This window comes from Symphodus melops (genome assembly GCF_947650265.1).
Source record: "Symphodus melops genome assembly, chromosome: 19".
In the NCBI taxonomy this organism is placed as follows: Eukaryota; Metazoa; Chordata; class Actinopteri; order Labriformes; family Labridae; genus Symphodus; species Symphodus melops.
This window is the reverse complement of record NC_136709.1, coordinates 17728372-17750046: the sequence shown is the minus strand read 5'-3', so window position 1 is coordinate 17750046 and position 21675 is coordinate 17728372. Positions and strand designations below refer to the sequence as shown.

Below are 21675 nucleotides of genomic sequence, written 5' to 3'. Positions count from 1 at the left end.
ACGCCTCTCCTCACCTTAGATTACAGGCCGAGCTGTGGACATCTCTCCACAACTGTTACGCCTTACATGATGTTTACTTTGACAGTAGGGTGTAACAATCCATTTTTTAAAGGGATACTTCATCCATTTGCATGAAGCTTTGTATCATTAGAAACATGGTAGTAGTGTTGAATGGTCGTGAATCCAGCCCTCATTTTGCCCTGAGACGAAAAAAATGTGTTTTTCTTTGCCTGGAAGTTTTCTTCATGTGATGAAATATAACGATTTTTGCATCACATGAAGAAAACTTTCAAGCAAAGAAAAACACATTTTTCTCGTCTCAGGGCAAAATGAGGGCTGGATTCACGACCATTCAACACTACTACCATGTTTCTAATGATACACAGCTTCATGCAAATGGGTGAAGTATCCCTTTAACAGGCATGTAACATGTAAAAGCTACTAGTGAGACACCGAGAGCGCCGGAACGGTGAATGTTAGCTAACGTAACTACAGTAAGCTACTTAATTTTTACAAAACAGCGCATGAATAAACGTGAATGTAACCTTTATTAATTAATGATTTTTGCCTAGTCAGTAGTATTGGTTTATGCAGGAAGACAATACTATTCGAAGATGTCATCAAGCTACATCTTTTGTTGCATTTCATTGGGAGACTCCTGATAGCAGAAAAAAAAGACTTGTTATGATCCTTTGTCACGTCTTATTGTATCACATGTTGGTTAAGATCAAATGTTAAAATGTTTCTGAAACATGAACTGACCTTTAAATATCTGAATATTACAGCGGCATCATCTTCTGAGCGTCATGAATTTTAAAGCTATTTTCAAATGCATGGCTGTTATACAAGACTCATCTCAACTGTATTTACCATAACTTAGAAAATTCTTAAAATACAGAAGAATGTTCTCAGTACCCTTTCGATGAACTGCCTTTGGGCAGTGAGCTTTTTCAGTGGAGAAACACGACTCAGTGAGCCACACTCGAAGACGACATAAAGAGCTGCACTTCCAGAGGTAACTGTTAAATACTGCTTTGCTGTGCTACTACTCGCTCTTTTAAATATGAGAGATTTTAACTTGATGAACTTATGCTATGATGCTAACGTGTTTGTGTACCTGTGTGAATTTGCCTGGGTGTATGTAACTTAGTATTATGTGCTTTAGTTAACTCAGTATTGTTTTATAACTGTGTGGATCTTTTAACTTGCCATGGAAGTGCAGATGAAAACAAGCCAAAAGCTAAATCTGGTAATGCATCAAATAGTCCCTGTGCAAAAACGACACATGCTGATTCTGGTTGCAGGTTCTAGAAACAATTTTGCAGCTGCTTTTTATTTTCTGCATTTGCGATGTAGTGCCAGTAAGCGTCACGACATTTGTGATTGCTATGAATGTGAGCACTCTGGTAGCCCCCAGGCTAGATTTCCAATCAGGCGAGGCAAACAAGTGCCCCCACGTGCCCCTTGGCAGTGAAGAGGTCACTTTGTGAGTGGGCGAGCGAGGGGTTAATAGCATCTCGGTTTTTTTGCCCCTGAGCAGCTTAACACCATGTAGAGCTCTTTTTCTGTTGTTGCTGCTGCTGCTATCTGTCACCAGAAAAACATGGCCACATGGTACTAGTAATGTCTGCTGAGACTACCACATTAATGTTTATGACTAACATGTTTCAGATTTGCATGAACACCTGTTCTTTCCTTTTGATAACTGCATATCAGCAGGCGCTGTAATGATGTGGTTATATTCTGGGTCTCTGACAGACGCGTGCGAGTGAGATTTTGCTCGGAGACACTTTTCTTTTTTTTCCCCGTAGAAATTTAGAATTTAATTGAAATTAACCATTTAAGAATATAAAAATTAAACAGTCAAGATTTAACCTGCAGTTTTCCACCACTGACAAATTAGTCTTCCCAACATTGTTTCCTTTTTTAGGCATTTTCAATATCTTCAGACGCCTTATTGTCTTTTGCTGTTGCACAGATTGATACACGAGTTAAGAGAATTTGATTCTACCAAATATGAAAATCTATGAGGTTGAGGAGAAAATCACCCTATTGATATTTGCTGTTCTCATTTTAATAAACTTGTTATTGCAGGAGTTGGTAATATGCTGTGTTAGTATTAGTTTTTATCTTCCCCTCTCCATCCATTCTGCCTCACATCCATCGAAGTGAACGCTATAACCAGTTGAAAACACAAAATTAGCTTGGAGACGCTTTCTCCCTCCTCTGTCCTTCTTCGCTTTGCCGTCCATTAAACACAGAAACTAGGCTCTTGTGCAGCACGTGTCATTAGCCGTATTGAATAGAATCAGCCACGGTCACACGCTCTCCTTATACGCCTAAAAAAACACCCTCAAAGTAATAAAAACACCAAGATCCCAGGATAGGACGTGGGGAAAGAAGTGTTAGAGCTTTGAAATTCCAAGCATCAGGGCTGTGCTTATATCTAATGCATTTCTATCAGCAGCAGCACTTTGATGTAACTTTCCCTCTCCTCTGCCCGCCATCTATTAAACAGAGCAACAGCCGCAGCACTGAGTTACCCTAAATGAGTTTGGAGACTTTTTTTTTAATCAAAGCATCTCCCACGTGGATTCCTTCGTCCTGCTCTGTTTGCAGTTTATCAGATATTGCGCCAGCCGACTCAATCGCCACATCCAGCTACGCTAAGACGTACTGTGAAGAGCGTAGCAGCCGGCTTTTTTCTTCTTCCTCTCCCAATCTCTTTTCAAACCCACCCCCCCCCGCCCATCACTGCCCGCTGCAGCGCTCTTGCTTGCCGTCCATTAGTGTGCCGGATGTCTACAGCGGTGTGGCGGCGGCCTTAAACTGCGCATGTAAAGCCCCGCTCGCGCTAGGTTCTTTTCTTCTTGACGTGGACTCAGCTGACTGTTCCCAATGCTCACTCACCCATTAGAGGGGAAAGAGTTGATTCTCCCTCCCTCACCCTCTTGGTTTCCTCTTTTTGTCTCTCCGTGTTCTCTTCTTGGCTTGTGCCTGCAACGCTTCCTTTTTCGCTCCTTCGCTTCCCCCCCCCCGCTACATGTATTCTTGTTTCTGCCTCTCATCTTGTTCCCTCTTCTTGCTTTTGGTGGCTTATAGCTCTTCTCTTCTCCATCTACCATCTTTTCCCCCCCCCCACTGTTGCTCTACATGTCCTCTCCATTACTTTGCTCTCAGCACCTATAGCTCCCCTGTGTTCCCGCTCTTACTCTCTCCATCTCTTCCTTATCCGCATCAGCAGTTGTGGAGAAAAGTCAAAGTCATAATGCCACAATTTAAAAATACTCTTAAGAGCAGAACCCTGCACTTGAGTTTTTTCACCTGACTTCAAAAGCACATTAAGATTTTGTGCAAGGTGTCAAAGAACCTGCAGAAGCAAGTTTATGCATTAACATTTATTGTTAGAGCGAAATGAGTGGAGCTAATGTCTTTTTAAATTTCCCAATACGCTGAATATGTGAGAGTAATCAATATCATATTAAGGCCCTTGTTTAGTGTTCACTCTGTAAACGTGAATCAATAAGGACGAGTCACTAATGTACTTTTTTTCATTTTTAGGAAGCCAAACTGTTTTAAAGCAGCACTACAGCTTTTAGTACATGTCACTAAAAAAAGGGGGTAAAAGAGGCATTTTTTTGGGACTACTTTGTGCATCGTATTCATACACAAATGGTGCCGGAAATAAAATAAAGTGTCCATGTTCGGGGTAATTATGTTGAACAATGAAACAGCGTCCCTCACTGATTCCTTTAGATCCTTTCTTTAGATCAAAGTTTTTGGTTTGTTTGTAAATCAGGTTTTATATGACATTGAAAATGACAAACCGCAGCACATTTTCTTGATACTTTATAATTAAAAAAGTTCTTAAAAGCACAATATTTCCCTCCCGAATGCAAGTTAAAGAGCATTTATTAACATTTTTAAATGTTGTACTCTTCACCGCCCTGCAGCAGCCTTTACCCAGCATCCTCTCCCTTTTCTCACCTTCCTCTTCCTTGCGTCCTTTTTTCGGCCATTTCCCTCTCTTTTTTTTCCTCTGCACTTTACGCCCCTCTCTCATCCCTTCTCTCTCTCTCTCTCTTTTTTCCTCCCACTCTCTGTGCCTCGCTCTCTCTCCCTCTCTTTCCTCCCCAGAGGGAATGAGTAAGTGTATGGTTGAGTGGAGAAGAGAGGTGGGTCTTGCCCTCCCAAATTCTATTTCAGAGAAACTCGAGCTCAGAGAAGCATGTCTGCCTTCAGAGAGCAAACGCTGGCCTGCTTTTTTTCACAGTTTCATAAGCGGCACGGGAACGCACGCCACGCCGAGATAAAAAAAACGAATCCCAACACCAATAAACACGCCGAAGGAAAAAAAAACCCAACAGATGTCAAAGTTATGGCCTGAGCTCGCTGTCTTTAACCCTGCGACACGTCATTTACATAAAACGTACAAAAAAAGTCAGCAAGCAAGCATTCCCACGGCGATACATGATTTATATCAAAGCGAGGACACAAGGAGGTAAACAAGCATGTTCTCTCACACACACACACACACACACACACACACACACACACACACGTACTCAAATGACCTGTTCTTTCCACTTTGCTTCTTTGGATGAGGTTTCTCTCTTCGGCCTGACAAGAAATGGTGGCAGAAGCACACATACACCGTGCGCACACACACACACACACACACACACACACACACACACACACACACACACACACACACACACAGAGGAGTGCGGCTGGCAGAGGGGGTATGAATTATACATCTACCCTGTCTCTATGCATTAGATAGAAAAAAAAAGGAGAGACGGAGGGAGAGAAAGAGAGATGGAGGGGGAGAAGGGAAAATGGCAGTCATGTAAGAAGAAGAAAACATGTTCCAGATACATAACATGTTCTCCTGCGATGAAGAGGAGAGAAGAAAGAGAGGGGGAGGCAGAGGTTACGTCCATAAACTATCACCTTGACAGTTTGGCCTTAAGACACTCGTTTGTTTTGGGTGTGTCCTAAATGTGTGTGTTTGTGTGTGTGTGTGTGCGCGCGTGTGTGTGTTATGCACAGGTCCACAGCTGGATGTAAAAATCGCTCCCAGCAACATCTTTCTGCTGCTGTGATGCTCATTGGTTCACAGTTCAAAGAGTTCTTTCCTCTGCAGCTGGGGGATGGCACACATTCATTCTCACACACATTTAATGGTGTGTGTGTGTGTGTGTGTGTGTGTGTGTGTGTGAGAGTTGCAGGATTAACGGATTTTGGGATTTTCTTCCCCAACTCCACAAAAAATCTCCAACGTGGGTTCAGATGCGTCTGCTCGATGGAAAAATTGGTACCCAATCGTAGCTAAAACGCTTCAGGGATGGGTGTGTGTGAGTGTGTGGGTGGGTTTTTTTTTTTTGGCAAAATCATCTGTGGAGAAAACGCGGGAAGGACTTCCTCCCCGTCACTGCTCTCAGGAGAAATGCCTCAGATTTCTAAAAGAGACAGCTTCTTCGGAAAAAAATAAAATAATTTAACATGTTTCCAGATTGAGAGCAGTCCAGATTCAGCTGGCAGTCACTTACAATGCTGGCTGTTTTTTTTTAACAGGTTTTTTTCTGTTCTTTAAAACTTGGTTTGTGTTTTGATTCGATTTTTTGTTTCTTTTGTGTTTGCCTCATTAGCTTGTTTCGAGAGACTAGAGAGTCCTTTATCAGCTTCTTGTTCTTTTGTTTTGATCTCAGGCTACCAAATTGGGTTTTTTTTCCCCCCCTTTTACATCGATTCCTCAGGGCCTTGCAATTCACTTGCTACATCCATCTATAAATCCAGGAATCTCAGTGTGTGTCTGCGTTTGTTCATCGACAACCATTTATCTGATTGACGTCACACTGCGCTTGTGTATCGCTCAGGACCCAAGGGAGTGCAGTACTGATTGTGAAGTTAGGATGAGCTTAGATCTGTGGCTAAAATATTGTTTATAGTTTTGCAATGATGAAATCCTACTATAGCGTACCCTACCAGAAACACCAGGGAGTACGCGACAGTAGCCGAGTTCAATCAGCTTCGTAAAAGATTTGCTCACCGAGACATTCTGCCAGCGTTCTTTGCGTTTCGACTGGACAGGACACACCCAACGACACTTCAATTTATAACCTAAGATTAACGTTACCATATTGTTTTGCTAAGTGGACGCTATCTTTACATAATACTCTGACTTTCCATTTCACTGTAAATACTTTCCCTTTTTCCCTGCCAAGCTTTTGAATTTAAGCTAACGTTAGCTAACCGTCGTTAACAACAGCCGAATAAAACATTTGGCCCAGATGAAACCACTCGGCCAATGTTGTGTAGCTTTGTTTGTTAACATACCACTGTATTAGGTCAGTTTTGTGATTCCCCCTTGAGTAGCTGTTATTTAACGTCCATATAAACACTATCAAACTCTTTGTTTTATTTTTATTTTTAATCGTGTCTGGACACTGTTTTGTTTTGGTGCCTTGAGTTGTAATGTGAGATGACCGAGCAGTTCTAGACAGTTTATCTTTAATCTTCTTTTTGGCTTGTTTTGTTTTAATTGGTCTTATCAGCACCATGGTTAAAATAACAGTTCAGGCATGAAAAGGTTTTGTGGGACATGGGTAAAAAAAAAAAGATGAATAAATCAGTGAAACATCAGGAACGATGACCAAACATGAGTTGTCAAAGTGTAGTGAGAATGAAGTGTTTTTGTTTTATTTAAAAGCCTCTGTAAATCCTCTTGCTCTGCTATGATATAATCCAAAGACTGGGAGTAAAATGTTTTTTTATGATGCAAACTCAAACGCACCCTGCATGGTGCATCTGCATGGTAAAGAGGGGAGACTTTGCTGTATTCAGCAGTAAATTTACTTTCATTTATAAATGGCCAGCTATAATGGAATCGTCATGGTTCCATCGAGTGCTTTGCCCTGCAGTTGCACACACACACACACACACACACACTCATCCATGCATGTGCACAGGGAAACACACAGCCACAGCCAATTCAAGCACCCATATTCACATTTGAATAATTTCTTTATTTCCGCATTTTCACAGAGGAGTTAAAGTGCTTTTATTGAGGATGGAGGTGTTTTGAAAGACTCGACGGTGCTCTCTTGTATGATGGGAGTCAAGAGCGGAAAACCCTCTGAAAAATGGCAGTGGAAAAGTAGTTATCATTAAAGAATAAAAAAAATGTAAGGTAAAAGCTGGAAACCTCGCATCATTGAAACAGACGAGCATGAGGTACATGTGTAATGGAGCCAATTCAAGCTCAGCCAAGGGAACCAAAAGCATCACCTCCGTCACGTTGTCTCTTGTCAATAAAAAGGAACGACAACCGGAAACTTTTCATGTGTACGTTCTCTCCTCTCAAAACTTCTGCCTTCTTAAGGAAGTTAAAAAAAAACGCCCATGAGCGTGGCCCATGGGTGCGCACCCAGCAAGCAAGAACTACCCGCGATGGATTTGATCTGCACTGGTGGCCCTGAGCTATTTGAATTGGATTATCTCAGAACTTTCTTGGTAGGAGCATGAGTTTCTCTTCAGAATGTGAGACTTCTGACTTCTCTGCAGGCAAGTAAGTGTGGACGCAGATGGTGGCGTTTGACGTCACAGCTGAGGAACCGAGCGAGAGAAATAACAATCAAGGCCATCGACAAACACGTGGCTGGACTTTCTGCAGAGCGAGAAACCACCTTTGTCATTACTGGCTGAGTTTTTGTTTGCTAAGTAGCTCCCCAGATGCTTCTGTGTTTCAGTACAGACACACAAAAAAAGCCACTAAATAAAAGACCACTCACGCCCCATTTGTGTTCTCTTCACAGGGATGAAGCGAGCAGTGTTGTCTTTTGATTTATTATCCTGTCACCACAAAAACTACTTGCGCTACATTTACACACCATTTCCTTGTAAGACTTACAAAAGTGTTTGTTGCAGTTATTTTTCCCCCCTCATGCGGCAAACTTTTTACATGTCCTGAGATGGTGGAGAGTCCAAAGAGACATTTTTATACATCATATTTAAATGGCAAATACCATCACATGTAATGTTTCTTGGTCTTTCTCTATAAAGTTAGCATAATAAATCACGCAACAATAACCACATCACATTGAAGCCAATTGGATTTGGTCTTAAATAAAATGCTAAAATAACGCACTGTGTCGCTATATTAAAAGGTAATGTGCCAGAGAAGCTGGGTTTGAATGCTTTGAAGAGTTGATAAGAACTTATTTTATGGTGAAAAACTAAATCCACTTTTCGTACGTCTTTTCGATGAGTCAACAACCTGACAAAGGGATGCTTAAACATATCTGCTGATTATGACACTCTTTTTAAATGTGTGTTTTAATGTATTCTTATTAAAAAAAATAAAATTTAAAAAAAACTCCTTTGATTGGATTCTCCAGCCCTCAAATTTTTGGGGAAATTTTTCCCAGCAGAGGCGAAGGTCTGTTAATGATGGCGCTGCAGCTTTGGCCTTTAAATATCCTGTAAGAGAGCTGCTGACTGTGTGACATCACACAAACTCCACCAATGGTTCTCGACAGTACGGACGGCCCTCTGGGGACATCGCAGGTGCGTTTACGCTCTCCTCCCCTGCGCACCTATTTATTTTCACATCATCTAACACCTATGCAACGCCGCAGCATTATTCACACCTCCGCCCCCAGCAGACGGAGCTGACCAACAGTTACACAACAGCTACAGTAACAGTGTTCTGTTAGCGCTTCTGTAAATAAAGCCGTTACCTGCATTTCCCTGTGACGGATTAGAGGCTCGTCCTGGATTGGAAAATAGAACCTTTTGCACTTCATTGTTGAGTCTCAAGGATGAGAAAAAGTATCAGCAGTTTTTTGCCTGTGTGGAAATGTTGATGTGTTGACGCAAGGTTAAAGTGTCTACCGTAACATCAAAGAGCATTTTAAACTATCTCCTAGAACAGAATCATTACTGACTTACCGTCAGCCGCAGGCGGAGTTTTCACTTACTGTCATGCTCGTGAGCAGGTTTTTTTTTTTTTTTTTTGCTGTTTCTAGCACACAATGTAAAACACAAGGACACACACTCCATCAGAAAAAACCTGACAGCACACACTAGCACCTGATCTCTCTCACACGCTTAGTATACATACTCAATTACACACACGTGCTCAAACGCACACATGCATGCGTTACCCACCCACTCACACAAACACACCTCCTGGCCCGTGTCTAATCGACTCCCTGCAGACTTCCCACCTTGCCAATCAATAATTCATCAATCTAATCTTCAATATTGTTCTGAATCAAACATTCATGTGACAGTATGACGTGTGCTGGAGGGATTTTACTGCAGGGAAATTAAAGAAGTCGCTGCGAGCGTGCCGTGTGCGGCGTGCAGGAGGAGGGGGGAGGCGACCTACAGGAGCTGAAGGCCGAGCAAATGTGAGCGGAGGAGTCAAAGGTTGGCGTTTCTGCACGGGGCGGTTACAGATACGAGAGGACACAAAAGAGAGGGAGAGAGAGTGACTAACTATTGTGTGACTGGGCTCTCTGCTAATGGCTTTAATGAGCTCTCTGGAGTCGCAGCTCTTTAAGACGCAGAAATGCAGAGGAGCTCCACAATGGGGGCAACGAATTAAGACATGAAATGAAGTAGATGTAGGGAAGCGATTAATAGGGAATAACTTAATAGAGGTGGGGAAAGTGGCAGGGGAATGATAATGGAGAAACAAGTGCACATATGCACACTCGCACCGGTCCACACATGATGCACAAAACACACACCGGGGGTCATTCATCACCATTATTTATCGGTTTGGGAGCCGCAGATTAACGCACAGTCAACGTGGCAGCCCGCTGTAGACGCTGCGCTTGTTTTGTTTAAGCTTGACCCATTTTAGATAAACAAAACATCAATAACGCTTTCCTCAGCAAACACGCAGCCATGCACACGCATTGGGGGGGGGGGATATAGCGCTCCTGACTCTGTGCTAGAGGAAGTCAGCGCGGGTGTTTGAAGTGTGTTTGATCAAACAGAGAGTATGCAGCACCACTAGCGGATGCCACAGTCTATACTCCTCAATGCACCCAGAGACAGCCGAACACGCCTCCTGTCAATTTTTCCCTCTCTTCCTCTCCGTCTCTCTCACGCTCCTCTCTTCATCCTCATCTCACTTTTTCTCCTCCCCTTTTTTCCCTCCGTCTCTTTTTCCTCTGTCATATCCCCCCGTTTAAAAAAAAACAAACTCTTCAAACATGTTCGCGTTCGTTGCCTTAACAAATCACATAGTAATTGCCTCTGACACTAATCTCATTAAGATACATGGCTGACAGATTTTTTTTTTTCCCACAACTTTTCTTTTAACATATCCTTGTCTTAAAAAAATAAAAGAAAGGGGAATCTCCTCAGAGCCAAATTCCTTGTTAGGCAAATTTAATCACGACCGTGGAAAAACTCTAAATATATCCATTACTTCCTTCCTGCCTCTCACTTCACCTCCGGCTCTGGATGATTGGTGCCACAGTGGGCTTCATATCATTCGCTCGTGTCCCTGCTTCCACAGTAGGAAATAAGAAAAGCAGACATTTGCGGCTTCTGCAGACGGCTGAAAAGGTTGCCTTCTCCGGTAAGAATTCACAATCTACTGGTTGCAATAGCTAATAAGGATGTCAACACAAAGCACCGGTGAAGAACAGAGCCCTCCTGCAGCTCCTTCAGTAATCAGCGGTGAGAGGAGGTGGATGAGGAGCGAGCAGCGGAGGGGGGGGGGGGGAAGCCGGGAGAGGCGAGGAGCCCTGCAGTTGCTTCAGAAGTACACACGAGGCGAGGAAAAATTTGCCAGCCTTTGATTAGGCTCTTCAAAACGATGTGAGGATCTTTATTTCTCCCCGAGTCAACACAAGCGCACACACCTGAGACACGCTTAGGCACCCGCGCACGGGCAAAGGAATACAAAGGCACACATACGGGATCTCCACACACATTTGGCAGACGGGTACGTATGAAGAGCCCAAAAGTGTAAAAAGAGAACAGGACACAACAGAGGAAATGAACTGATGTTGTGACATAACACCTCTCTGTGGCTGTGTGGACTAATCTCATCAGTGGAGAATCTGCTCATATTCCACATCCAGTCAAAGAGGAGACAGAACTAATAATGTTCTCACATCTCCTCTCTTCTCCGTCATGGAGAGGCGGCAGAGGGGAGAGAGGAAGAATCTTAATAGAGTGCTCTGATTCTCTTCCTTTATAAGAAGAGAGATGAGGGAGTTTAGGGGGAGTTAAGGGGTTGTTTTGGGGCTAGAACAGCAAAGAGGAGGTGACTCATCATGCTTCTTTTTATCCGTGAACTCATTTATAATCACGGCGTCTTTGAAACCGCCGTCTTCACCATCGTTCCTCAATGATTACTGTTGTCGACATCATCTCCATCCTCATTATGACCGTGTAACAGTAAACTACAGAGCCGCCACTTAAACAGCGACGAGGAGTTTCTAAGTTTCCCTCTTGCTCCAATCATCATCGTCCTCATCGTCTCCATAACAGCAGTCCAATCACTTGTCATATTCATCGTCTCCAACAGCAACGCTGTCATCGTAACTGCTGCTTTTTAACGATCCCTGTCATTGCTGTTTTTTTTTTTTTTTAAATGTATGAGCAGGTTCCACTCTTCATCCTCCTCGTCCTCATCACTGCCATCATCACGATCCTCGTCGTCTTCAGTCAATATCTATGACGACGAATTTCACGGTGCAAACAGTGATTGATGATGACATGCACTGAGTTGATGAAGTTAACTGGTGTCGCAGTGCTACGTACTCAGCACTTCTTCTCTGATATGTGGCGAACAGTTGAGGATTTTTTTTTCTGCATTATTTTTTTTATAATCTAAATACATTTCTGATCACCTGATCGAGTTAACTTCATCAGCACCCACAAACTGATCCTTGGATTTCTTTATATAACTTCATCCCACGTGTTGGACAAAGTAGCGCACAATACTCTTGTCACTAGAAGCAATATGCAAAGTTTTGTGTGACCAGAAAAACAGAAAATAAAGTTCATATTTGGGGGAATTTGAAGTTAGTTTTAAAATACTTTTGAAAGGATTTTCTCCATCTCTCTCTTACCCTGATTTCTGACTCTACCCACTCTCTTATCTCTGCAACAAATGCACAAAAAGCCAGAAATAAATCTTTAGAATAAATAATTAAATAACCATAATATTAACTTTGATTTTATTAGTTTTGAATAATACTTTGAACATAGATTCAGGACGAAGACAAAACTGCTGTTAAAATCAAAATGACATTCATCGTTACAGTCACATACACAAAGCTTTCTTTATTAGAGCTCTCTGAATCATCGCCATCTTTATAACTGAGGACCTATTCATCAGTATTCTCATCATCCCAGTCTAATGACATTAATCATCAATTTAATCCCTGTTAATGTCATCTTCAGTATTGGCTCCATCCTCGTGTTGATTTCTGCCCGTTTTAATGTGCCATTGACAATGAGGGAAACCTCGATGTCCTTTGGAGAATAAATAAAGGTTTGAATTGAATCCGAGATATCATTCATTTCCTCTCAATGTCCTCTGATACAGAACACCACCTTCATAATCATCATCATCATTTCTGGTGTTTTTATTACAGTGGTTAAAATCAATTCATTCATATTTTTCATAAATGGTAAACAGAGACAAAAGTCGAATGTGCAAATCAAATAATAAACAAACAGCATTAACCTAACAGAAACTGTTGTTAGTTAGATCTTATTTTGAAAATATTAGCTGTGAGGGGAAAAATCAATACAGCATAGCATCGAGATATTTTTCATGCCGGTATTATTTCGATTCAAGTATATTTTTATTACATCAACAACAATGCTTGGTGTCATTGCTGAAGGGGGTGCACAATTAATTCTGAACAAGTTTCATTGTTACTGCAGTTGTTCAGTCGTCCAAACATGTTAGTGTTCAGTTAACTTGTAATATATATTGCAATATATTGTATCGCAATTCTGAACATCGCAAAATGTTTAAAATCACAACGTTGTATTGTGATGAAATCGCATCGTGATTTTAGTATTGTTTTATCGGGACTCAAGTATCGTGATATATCGTGACTCAAGTATGTTGACGATATCGCATCGTGGCTATATCATATCGTGATGATATCATATCGTGATGATATCGTGTCGTGGCTACATCATATCGTGATGATATCGTGTCGTGATGATATTGCATCGTGGGGCCTCTGGTGATCTTGTGTATTCTGTTTTTTTTATTCAATTATTAGTTTTATTATACTTAAAGACACATTTTCCTCCATATTTGGACGATCATTGTCCTCTAACACTCTATCCATCCCCTTCATCACCACTGCCATCGTCGTCACCATCATGATCATGAGCATTAATATAATCAACATTGAATCATAAACATTGACATGGCCCTCACACTCCTTCTTATAATCACTGTCAGCAGCCGCCTCATCAAAACTGTAATTACTATCGTTATGTTCCCCGCTGTTCTCATTATCCAGTCATCATCCTCATCAAAATCATCATCATCATCATCATCGTCATCGTCATGAGCATCATTAGCATCATCATCTCGATTCACTCTTATTTTATTAGTGTAAATAAACAGATGAGGTGTTTGGGTTTTTGGGTTTTTTTTTTTAAAGTAAGGATGCTTTGGGGATATGAGCTGGTTTGAAACTTCAAGTCTTACAGCAGAAACAAATCAAACAGCATTGTTAATAAATCTGCAGGGAAACTCACAAAGGCAGCAGATATTACAGAGTATAACTCAGACGGAGAAAACTGACAATAGTTGTCCCTCCATGAGTTCGAGATTCCTCCTTTAGGATAGTGCTGGTCTTTAGTTCCTGAGGCTCACAGCATCCTGGACAAGACCACATGAGCTATTACACCTGCACTGAATGGAATGGATCTGTACCTGTCATGAATCTGTAGTGTATGTGATGTGGGGAGTTAATTTATGTGTTTGCCATGTGACTGCGCTGAGATTGATGACATGTTCCCAGCCTAGATTGCGGACATTGGTGACAGATTCTATCACCTCTGCTGCCATCAGTATCACCTTCATCATATCGGAACGATCAATATCATCGCCTCTGTCATCGTCATATCCTCTCATCCTCTCTGTCTGCAGGCGCATCAGATTAGACTCCGGTTTTCTAATAAAAAGCCCTCTGAGTCTCGCTCACAGTCAGACCCCAGGTGAGGATTATTCTGCGGGTTAGACGCTCTGATAAAATTACACTCTAAAGCAGAAGGTGGATACATATGGATACCTGGGAGAGAGTCGTATAGGAGTCAACGTGCTGAGTTCGTTAGCACCGTCTGTAGCAGGCTGATTTAAACTGCGACAAAATCACAAGAGTGCAGCAACAGCTGTTGGTTCTGCCTTATTATGTCCCATTAGCATAGTGTTAAAATGAGGGGTTTGTTTGCAGATGCTCCATCCTGGATGAAACCAAGGTAGCGGGGCGTCCATAGCTGGCTGCGATTTAGACGATTTCTGCCTGGCTTGTCTGATGGATTACAATGCAAATGACTCACTCGCTGCTTCTTTTGTTTGACTTTCCACTCCCACTGTTTGAAAATCTACCGGGGATTCTTTTTTTTTTTTTTTTGGATGAAGATGAAAAACTGGCTTTCATTATTGCTCCAACGCATGCACACATGCAAAGTAACACACGCGCACACACACACACACACTCAAGCCAAGGGTGTTGTGATGCTATTGTGTAGTCTGACGGGGAGAAACACAAACCTATTGTTCATAAATACATACACAAATTTGGTTGTTTGCAGAAAAAGAAAAAAAACACGGCGTGAAAGTTTGCGAGGTCACCAATTCATCGAGTTTAAGTCTCACCTGATGCCAAGTGGAAATCAGAAAGGTTGGCGCATCCGCATCCATCCGTCACATCCTCCCAAATCTTCACTTCGTCTACTTTAAATGCCAACTTTTCTCATTCTGAAAGCTGCGAGCGCCAGAGGGCATCTTTAACATCGGGCGCCTCGCTAAAGGCCAGTGTTTCCTGTGTAATACCAGCCCCCTGACATTCACCTGCTGGGACCATCCAACCATGTGCTTATCTGCTCTCTCTCCCATTACAACGCTGCATGTCTGCCCTCAAACTTCAAGAAGTTAGCGTCCTTCAATTTCCACCTAATTTCTCTTTCATTTCCATTCCCTTCCCCAAACCTCTCATCTTGTGTCTTTTTTTTTTTTTGCCTCGTCTCTGTAATACTCTCAACTTTTTGTCCTTCTTCATATTCATGCTCCCAGTGTCCCTAATCCTTCAAGTAGATCTCTCCATATTCCTTCACATTTTATGTCTTTTTTTTTTTTTCCCCCGGTCTCCAGGGGCAAGTCCGAGGCGTAGCCAGACAGAAGAGTATGTGTTATTATCAGCCTCCAGCTGGTCTATATGAAGACTGAGCGGCTGGGCTCCCATCAGAGCATCACACAGGCAGAACTGAAAGAGTCCTATTCTCTTTTTTGGGCAGCTAACACAATCAGCACAACCAGCCGGGACCTGAGGAAAAGTATTAGAGGGGAGCGGAAACAAGGATGGAGCACGAATGACAATGCCTATTGTTTGCTATGTATTGAGTGCAGCCCGGCATCTTTCATATTCTGGACTTGTATCTGCCTATTTTGTCCACTCTTATTCATTCTTTCATCCAGTCCGTTGGCCCCTCCGTCTCTTCTAAAGACCCGCAGCTGGCTGACTTTCTCCATCTCCTGGCTCCAACTGTTTTATCTTCCTCTCTCTCCTTCATTAAAACAACAACTCCGCGGATCTCCCCCAGGTTGTTTCGAAGCACTTACATCACCATCACTGCCATAGTCATTACCATCAACAAACCTCATTAGTGCGAGGGAGCAACACTGCAGCGTAAGTCTTTAAACCTGCACCTCTCTGCATGAACAATCAAAAATGTGGAGGGACGTTAAGTAAACATTTCAGATAGCATTACAGATTCAGTGCCATGCTGCAGACATACTAGAGATCACTGCACTCCTCCGGGCAGATCCAATGATGACGATATTTTGCAGCTCGCACAGACACTCTAAGGGAAGGACTGAAAACTCAAAACATGGCACCCATCTAAAAAATGCATGTGAGGGGAGCTGGAAGGGATGAATTTTTTGGCAAGCATGTAGGCAAAAAAAAAAAATTAAGACAAGGATTATGACTCTAAACCTCAGCCTTAAAAACAAAAGAATAATATTCTTAAGTAAATGAGCAAAGATGTCAGCACCATAGAGACGTGAAAGAATCAGGTGGGATATACAGTATATGAAGCTGAATTGTCACCACAAGGTCAAAAATAAAAAAAGCAAAGGAAAAACATGTCACAGATGAAAATAATAAAGCACAACTTTTCTTCAATCCATTTTCAATACTAGGAATACAATGATTGTGTATATCTATGTACTTTTCTATATGTGTTTATTTCTATTCAAAAGAAACTAATGAGGCAAAAATAAGCTATAAAACCTCATATGGCATCTTTTTTTCTCCCTAAAGAAAGGGCCCATGATGAAACAAGGCGGCGTATATGTAACGCATGTTGTGTGCAGTAGTTTCCCCTACATGTGAGATCATATTTGTAAGCATTTAACAACACTTGGACCGCTTTAGATGCTTTCAAATGTCAACAATATTCACATTTTATTTCTAAAATAGAACATCGGAAACACCCAGAAAAAGAAGATGGATCCGGCAAAGTTTCTAAGTTCGTGACGGGTTATTATTTCCTGGTAGAGACATTCCCGTGGGCATCGAATGATTGACAGCCAGGAGAAGAGGAACTTATGCAGCAGTCATTTGAGAATGTTTAACTCCGGGAGAGCCGAAATAATAACACAAGAGACAAAAATATGCTTGTGAAAATTAAGTTCAGTTTCTTTAGAATGCCATAATATATATATTTTTTTTGTTGAGAGTAGCTGAAAACTCAAGTCAACTTTAAAAGTTCTACTGGTTTGTTGAGGTCTCGGACTGAAATGAATGCACTTATATCAACTTAATTAACTTACTTGTTTGTTCTGTAGCATGACAACAGCACTAAAGGCACATCCCTCGCTGCACAACTCAAGCCGACATCTTTCAAGCACATTATTTGTTTGCCAGTTGCAGCATGTTGTCAAAGCACAGGTGTAATTAATCACACTAACAAAGCTGAGCCTGTGAGTCACAGAGCCTGCCTCTGCACCTGAATGGAATGCCGCCATCGTTAGTGTAATCAGCTACACCGGTGCTGGGACAAATCTAGGATTATTTGTCGCTTTATTTGACCAAAAATCTAATTAAAGATACCCGACTAAGAAATGCAAAAGAAGAGAATTTTCACATGACAAAGTACCCAAGAATGATACACAGCTAAAAAGACCTTTACACCATGTGAGTGTGACCGTGCAAACAGTTAATATTGCAATCAAGTACCATCAGATACAATCAGAGGCGCTGCTTGTCAACAGGCAAGGCAGGCAACTGCTTGGGGCCCCAGGTCAGTAAGGGCCCCCCCCCAACGGCTACCAAAATTTAAACCACAGCATAGAGAGACTGGGGACCCTCAATGCCCTGGAGGTGCTTAGAACATTTGACATTGCGCACACTATTCGACCTCTCCAAACATGGGCATTAGAACACCACACAACAGTTTAAACTAACATTTTTTTGTCCTTTAAGATCGAGCCAAATACTTAGTGAAATATGTATATATGTAGTGAAATGAGATCGGCCATTTTCAATATTGCAGTATTTTCCTATTTCAAAACATAAATAACTTATTTTATGTGCTGCATTTTTAATTGCTGCAAAAAAGTGTTTCATCACACACATCATTATACTGCTTGTTTTCGCTCTTAATAAATATATAATGAATCAAACACAAAGAGAATAAAGCTTCTTTGGTCAAAAATAACAGGCGTTAATCCTGTTTTGAATTGCATGTGTAATTAAAAGCGGCTGGCGGTGTATTTAATATCAGCAGACAAACTGTTCCGCTCTAACGCCCCTGAACATTTCATTGACCCCCACCTGCCAATCACCGCATTGAATCTGCTGATGACTAAAATCAGCTGCATTAGATCCCGTTATGTAACTGTCACTCCTGCAGAGCTGGGAGAAATCATTTGCATCGTAGGAGCCTTGACTTTAATTACTCATTTTCACATCAATGTGAGACGCTGAGCATGATAACTCCTGAGACTGCTTCCTCTCAGCATGAACCTCAGCAGTACTGACATCCTAAACAAACATACACCGTCCAATCATGTGGGTCATGGCGGGAACGCATCACCCTTGATGTACAGCAGCTTTATGTATATATGGGAAGAAAGAAGAAGCCCGAGGCAGTGGGCAAAGTTCAGACTCCTGGACAAGGAAAAACATGCTAACCAAATCCCCACAGGATAAGAAAGAGAGAGAGGGAGAGAGAGAGAGAGAGGGAGGAGGGGGAGAAAGGATGCCAGAGAGGGGAGATAAGAGAAAGTGGACAGTGGAAGATGAGAGCTTGATAGGGAGACACAAAGACAGAGGAGGGGAGGAAGACGGATGAGGAGAGAGCGAGACACAGAGAAGGGTGGAGTGGGTGGCGTTGGTGTTGCTGTGGAAGATGGATTTAACCCAGGGGCAGGTTTGAGTCTGACAAACTGTCAGTAACTGAGCGGGGGTGACTACAAGTCTACATGTAAATGGAATGCAAATCTGAGTGCGTGTGTCTGAATGTGTGCGGTAGGAACGAGGAAGTGCTAGTGACAACACGCATCACGCGGCGCCACAGGGGACGCGACGGGAACACGGCGTGTGTGTAGGTTGACGTGCAAGGACCCCCGTTGTGCGTTAGAACAGCGTGTGTGCGCGTACACGTGCACGTGTGCGTGCGTGTGCGATCAGAAACTTTGGTGCAGCAGTCTATGCACTGTGCATATGCACGAGTGTGTGGGTGCTCCGCGCGTCAGTCACTGCTCCCCCTCCAAAGGCTGTGTGTGGGTGCATGCGCGTCTCCAAGGAGATAGACTCCGTCCCCTAGAATGAGGGTGTCGTCAACCATCAGCGCTCCTCGCTGACATGAGGAGTTCCTCAAAGACACAGAGATGAAGAGAGACGGAGAACAAAGAAGAAAAGGAAAGAGAAAAGTCTTTTGAAGGATAAACCATGGGATTAGATAAGGTGCTCCTTCTGGACCATTGAGCCACTTTGTGTGTGTGTGTGTGTGTGTGTGTGTTTGAGGGTGTGTGTGTGTGGACGAGAGCCCATTGCTCTGAGCACATTAGCTGCTCGGGGTGAACAAAGCCCCCTCACCTGCAGGCTTTATAAAACGGGCCCGAGAGCCAGAAGGGGGCTCAGTGTGTGTGCGTGCATGTGTGTGTGTGTGCTGGCCAAAATGATGGGTTTTTATTCAATAGAGAGCCAGTCTGGGTGCGTGTGTCCCATATTTGGCTTCCACTGACTGTGTTTGTGTGTAAAAAGAGAGTAAATAGAAAAATGGAGGCTGCATAACCTCGTATTGAATGAACAGCCGCTCTGGTTCTATGTGATTGGGTGTAATAGTTGTGACCTAAATCTCGCTTCCACTGGCGTGTGCGTCCATTCATACATGTGTGTTCCTCATATATTCCTTCCTGCTTGTGACTTAATCCGTTTATGTGCGTCTGGGAGATTTTCAGATCCTGTTTTTTTCTCACGTTGTAGTTTTGGTGTGATAATGCGCGTTGTGGTACTTGGTTGACTGTTCCCGGCACCACGTATCTCATCGCAACAGGAGAACGGACAACACGTCGAGTGTGTGTTTGCACTGCGCCCCGCCGTGACCGAAAGTGGCCGAAGCGGTTTGAATTGGATTATCTCATACATTTTCTATTATCCAGGAAGACCTTGAAAGTGATAGACCCCTGCTGAGAGCCGGAGCCTTTCGTATAAAAGGGTTTGGCCAATTTGTTATGTGCCTTCTCTCTCAAGTCAGAACATTTGTTTAACTCACTTTATTTACCGCGACTTATCGAGGTCAGATTTGTTGAGATCAAGGCGTTGCTCAACAAACACCCCCCCCCCCCCCCAAAAAAAAAAGGTAGACCATGTCTATGTGTATATTAATTAATCCCAATCCAATGTATGCAATGGAAAAATAGAGGAGGCAAGATGAGGCAGGAAGCAGGGAAGACAAACACTCAGAAACAATCGAGAGAAGTCGAAAGTATCGGAAAAATATTGAGCATCCTCGAACATACAAGCACATTTCCCCAGAATTGCGTCAGACTTTCCGTGTCTCGCAAGTTGCCAGATAAAGTTTCACCTTTCTTTGCCGAGATTTTGAGATACCAGTTTCTGAAACTTTAACTGTCACTCCAGTATGATGGGGGGAAATAAAATTTTTATTTGAGTTCAGTTTGGAACAGCTTCTAAGTCAGAGGTCAATAGATTCTTTTTCTGAGTTATAGGCACATCCAGAACACTGCTGTGGAAATGTTCGGTATTTTGTGCTCTAAGCCTAAAAACCAAAAACTACAGCCTGTGCACGGCTGGACACATCTAGAGCCAATCGAGAAAAGGTGACCATTTTGGGAATTCTTGCAGGTTCATTTTCTACATCCCACAGATACACAAACTCTGATGTCAATAAGTTTCAGGAAAAGGACTAAGCCTCTTTTCACTAACTCTTCTTCTCCATAGAAGGTAAATCACAGGGAGAGTAGAAAGCATCACCAGTATCCAACCTTGGGTTCGGTGAGTCTCCAGTCATGGAATATGAAAAATAATAATTTATATCCACCAACGCAACCCAACCTTAAACAGCCTTTATCCAATCCTTCTTGAATCCTTTCACCTATCTCAATGAACTACCTTTCATAAAAAGGCACACACTGCCAGGGCTTTGTGAGGAAGCGTTCATTTTGAATCTTGTTTCTGGCCAATCGGCAAATGTCCAGTATTTACTCTCCTGTTTTTAGTCTCCACCACTCCCGAGGGAAATATCTGGCTCTCAAGCTGCCAAATGCTGCACTGTGTTGGCCAGTTAGTCGATAACTTCGTCCCTCTGCAGTTTGGGACTTGACAGGTAGCGTACAGTGTGTTTGTCTCTGCTGAAGACTACACTGGGGCGAGTGGTGAGAGTGAAAAACAAAGATGTGAAAGGACATGATGCCTTTATAGTAGCAGGTATTTCTTTTAAGAGTTACGATTGGGTTTCAAGCACACAACAAATGGAAACTGGAGCATTGGATAACTACATACATACACATGAGCTAGGTTAAATGGATGATTTTTTATGTCTTTTAATGAAATGACACACCGAAGCGCTCTAGGACTTTAAAACATGGAAAGAGCCTGCATTATTTCTGCTCCCATTTCACAAGTGTTCTCACATATTCTTTCACTTGTCTTCTTTTACTTGTCACAGTCCCGTCTTTGAAAAGAAAAAGAAAAAAAAAAGAAATTCTCTTTTTGGCAGGGGGAACAAAACAGTGACTGATTATCAATCCTACAAATTCTACAAAGTCACTTGCACACTTGTGACCTTGCACAGAAAGTCCTTCTGAAGTTGTTTGATTCAGAGCAAACTTTTGATGGGCACAAGTACAACACATACTGATCGCTCAATACAAGCTGTGTGCTTGATGTTGTGTGATCAATTAAGACAAAC

At 42.4% G+C, this 21675-nt stretch overlaps 1 protein-coding gene across 2 annotated transcripts in view; it reads right to left on the bottom strand.

The window, feature by feature from the left end:
* The window catches only part of efna2a (ephrin-A2a), an 80826-nt gene that overhangs the window by 55068 nt on the left and 4083 nt on the right, over positions 1–21675 (bottom strand). Inside the window, exon 1 of one of the 2 annotated variants that reach the window (XM_079370048.1) lies at positions 17069–18908. The exons of the other annotated variant lie outside the window; for it this stretch is intronic. Within the exon in view, the coding sequence (XP_079226174.1) occupies positions 17069–17148 (80 nt within the window). The 5' untranslated portion in view covers positions 17149–18908. Of the gene's footprint in view, positions 1–17068; positions 18909–21675 lie in introns of those variants that run through there. 2 annotated transcript variants of the gene reach the window in all.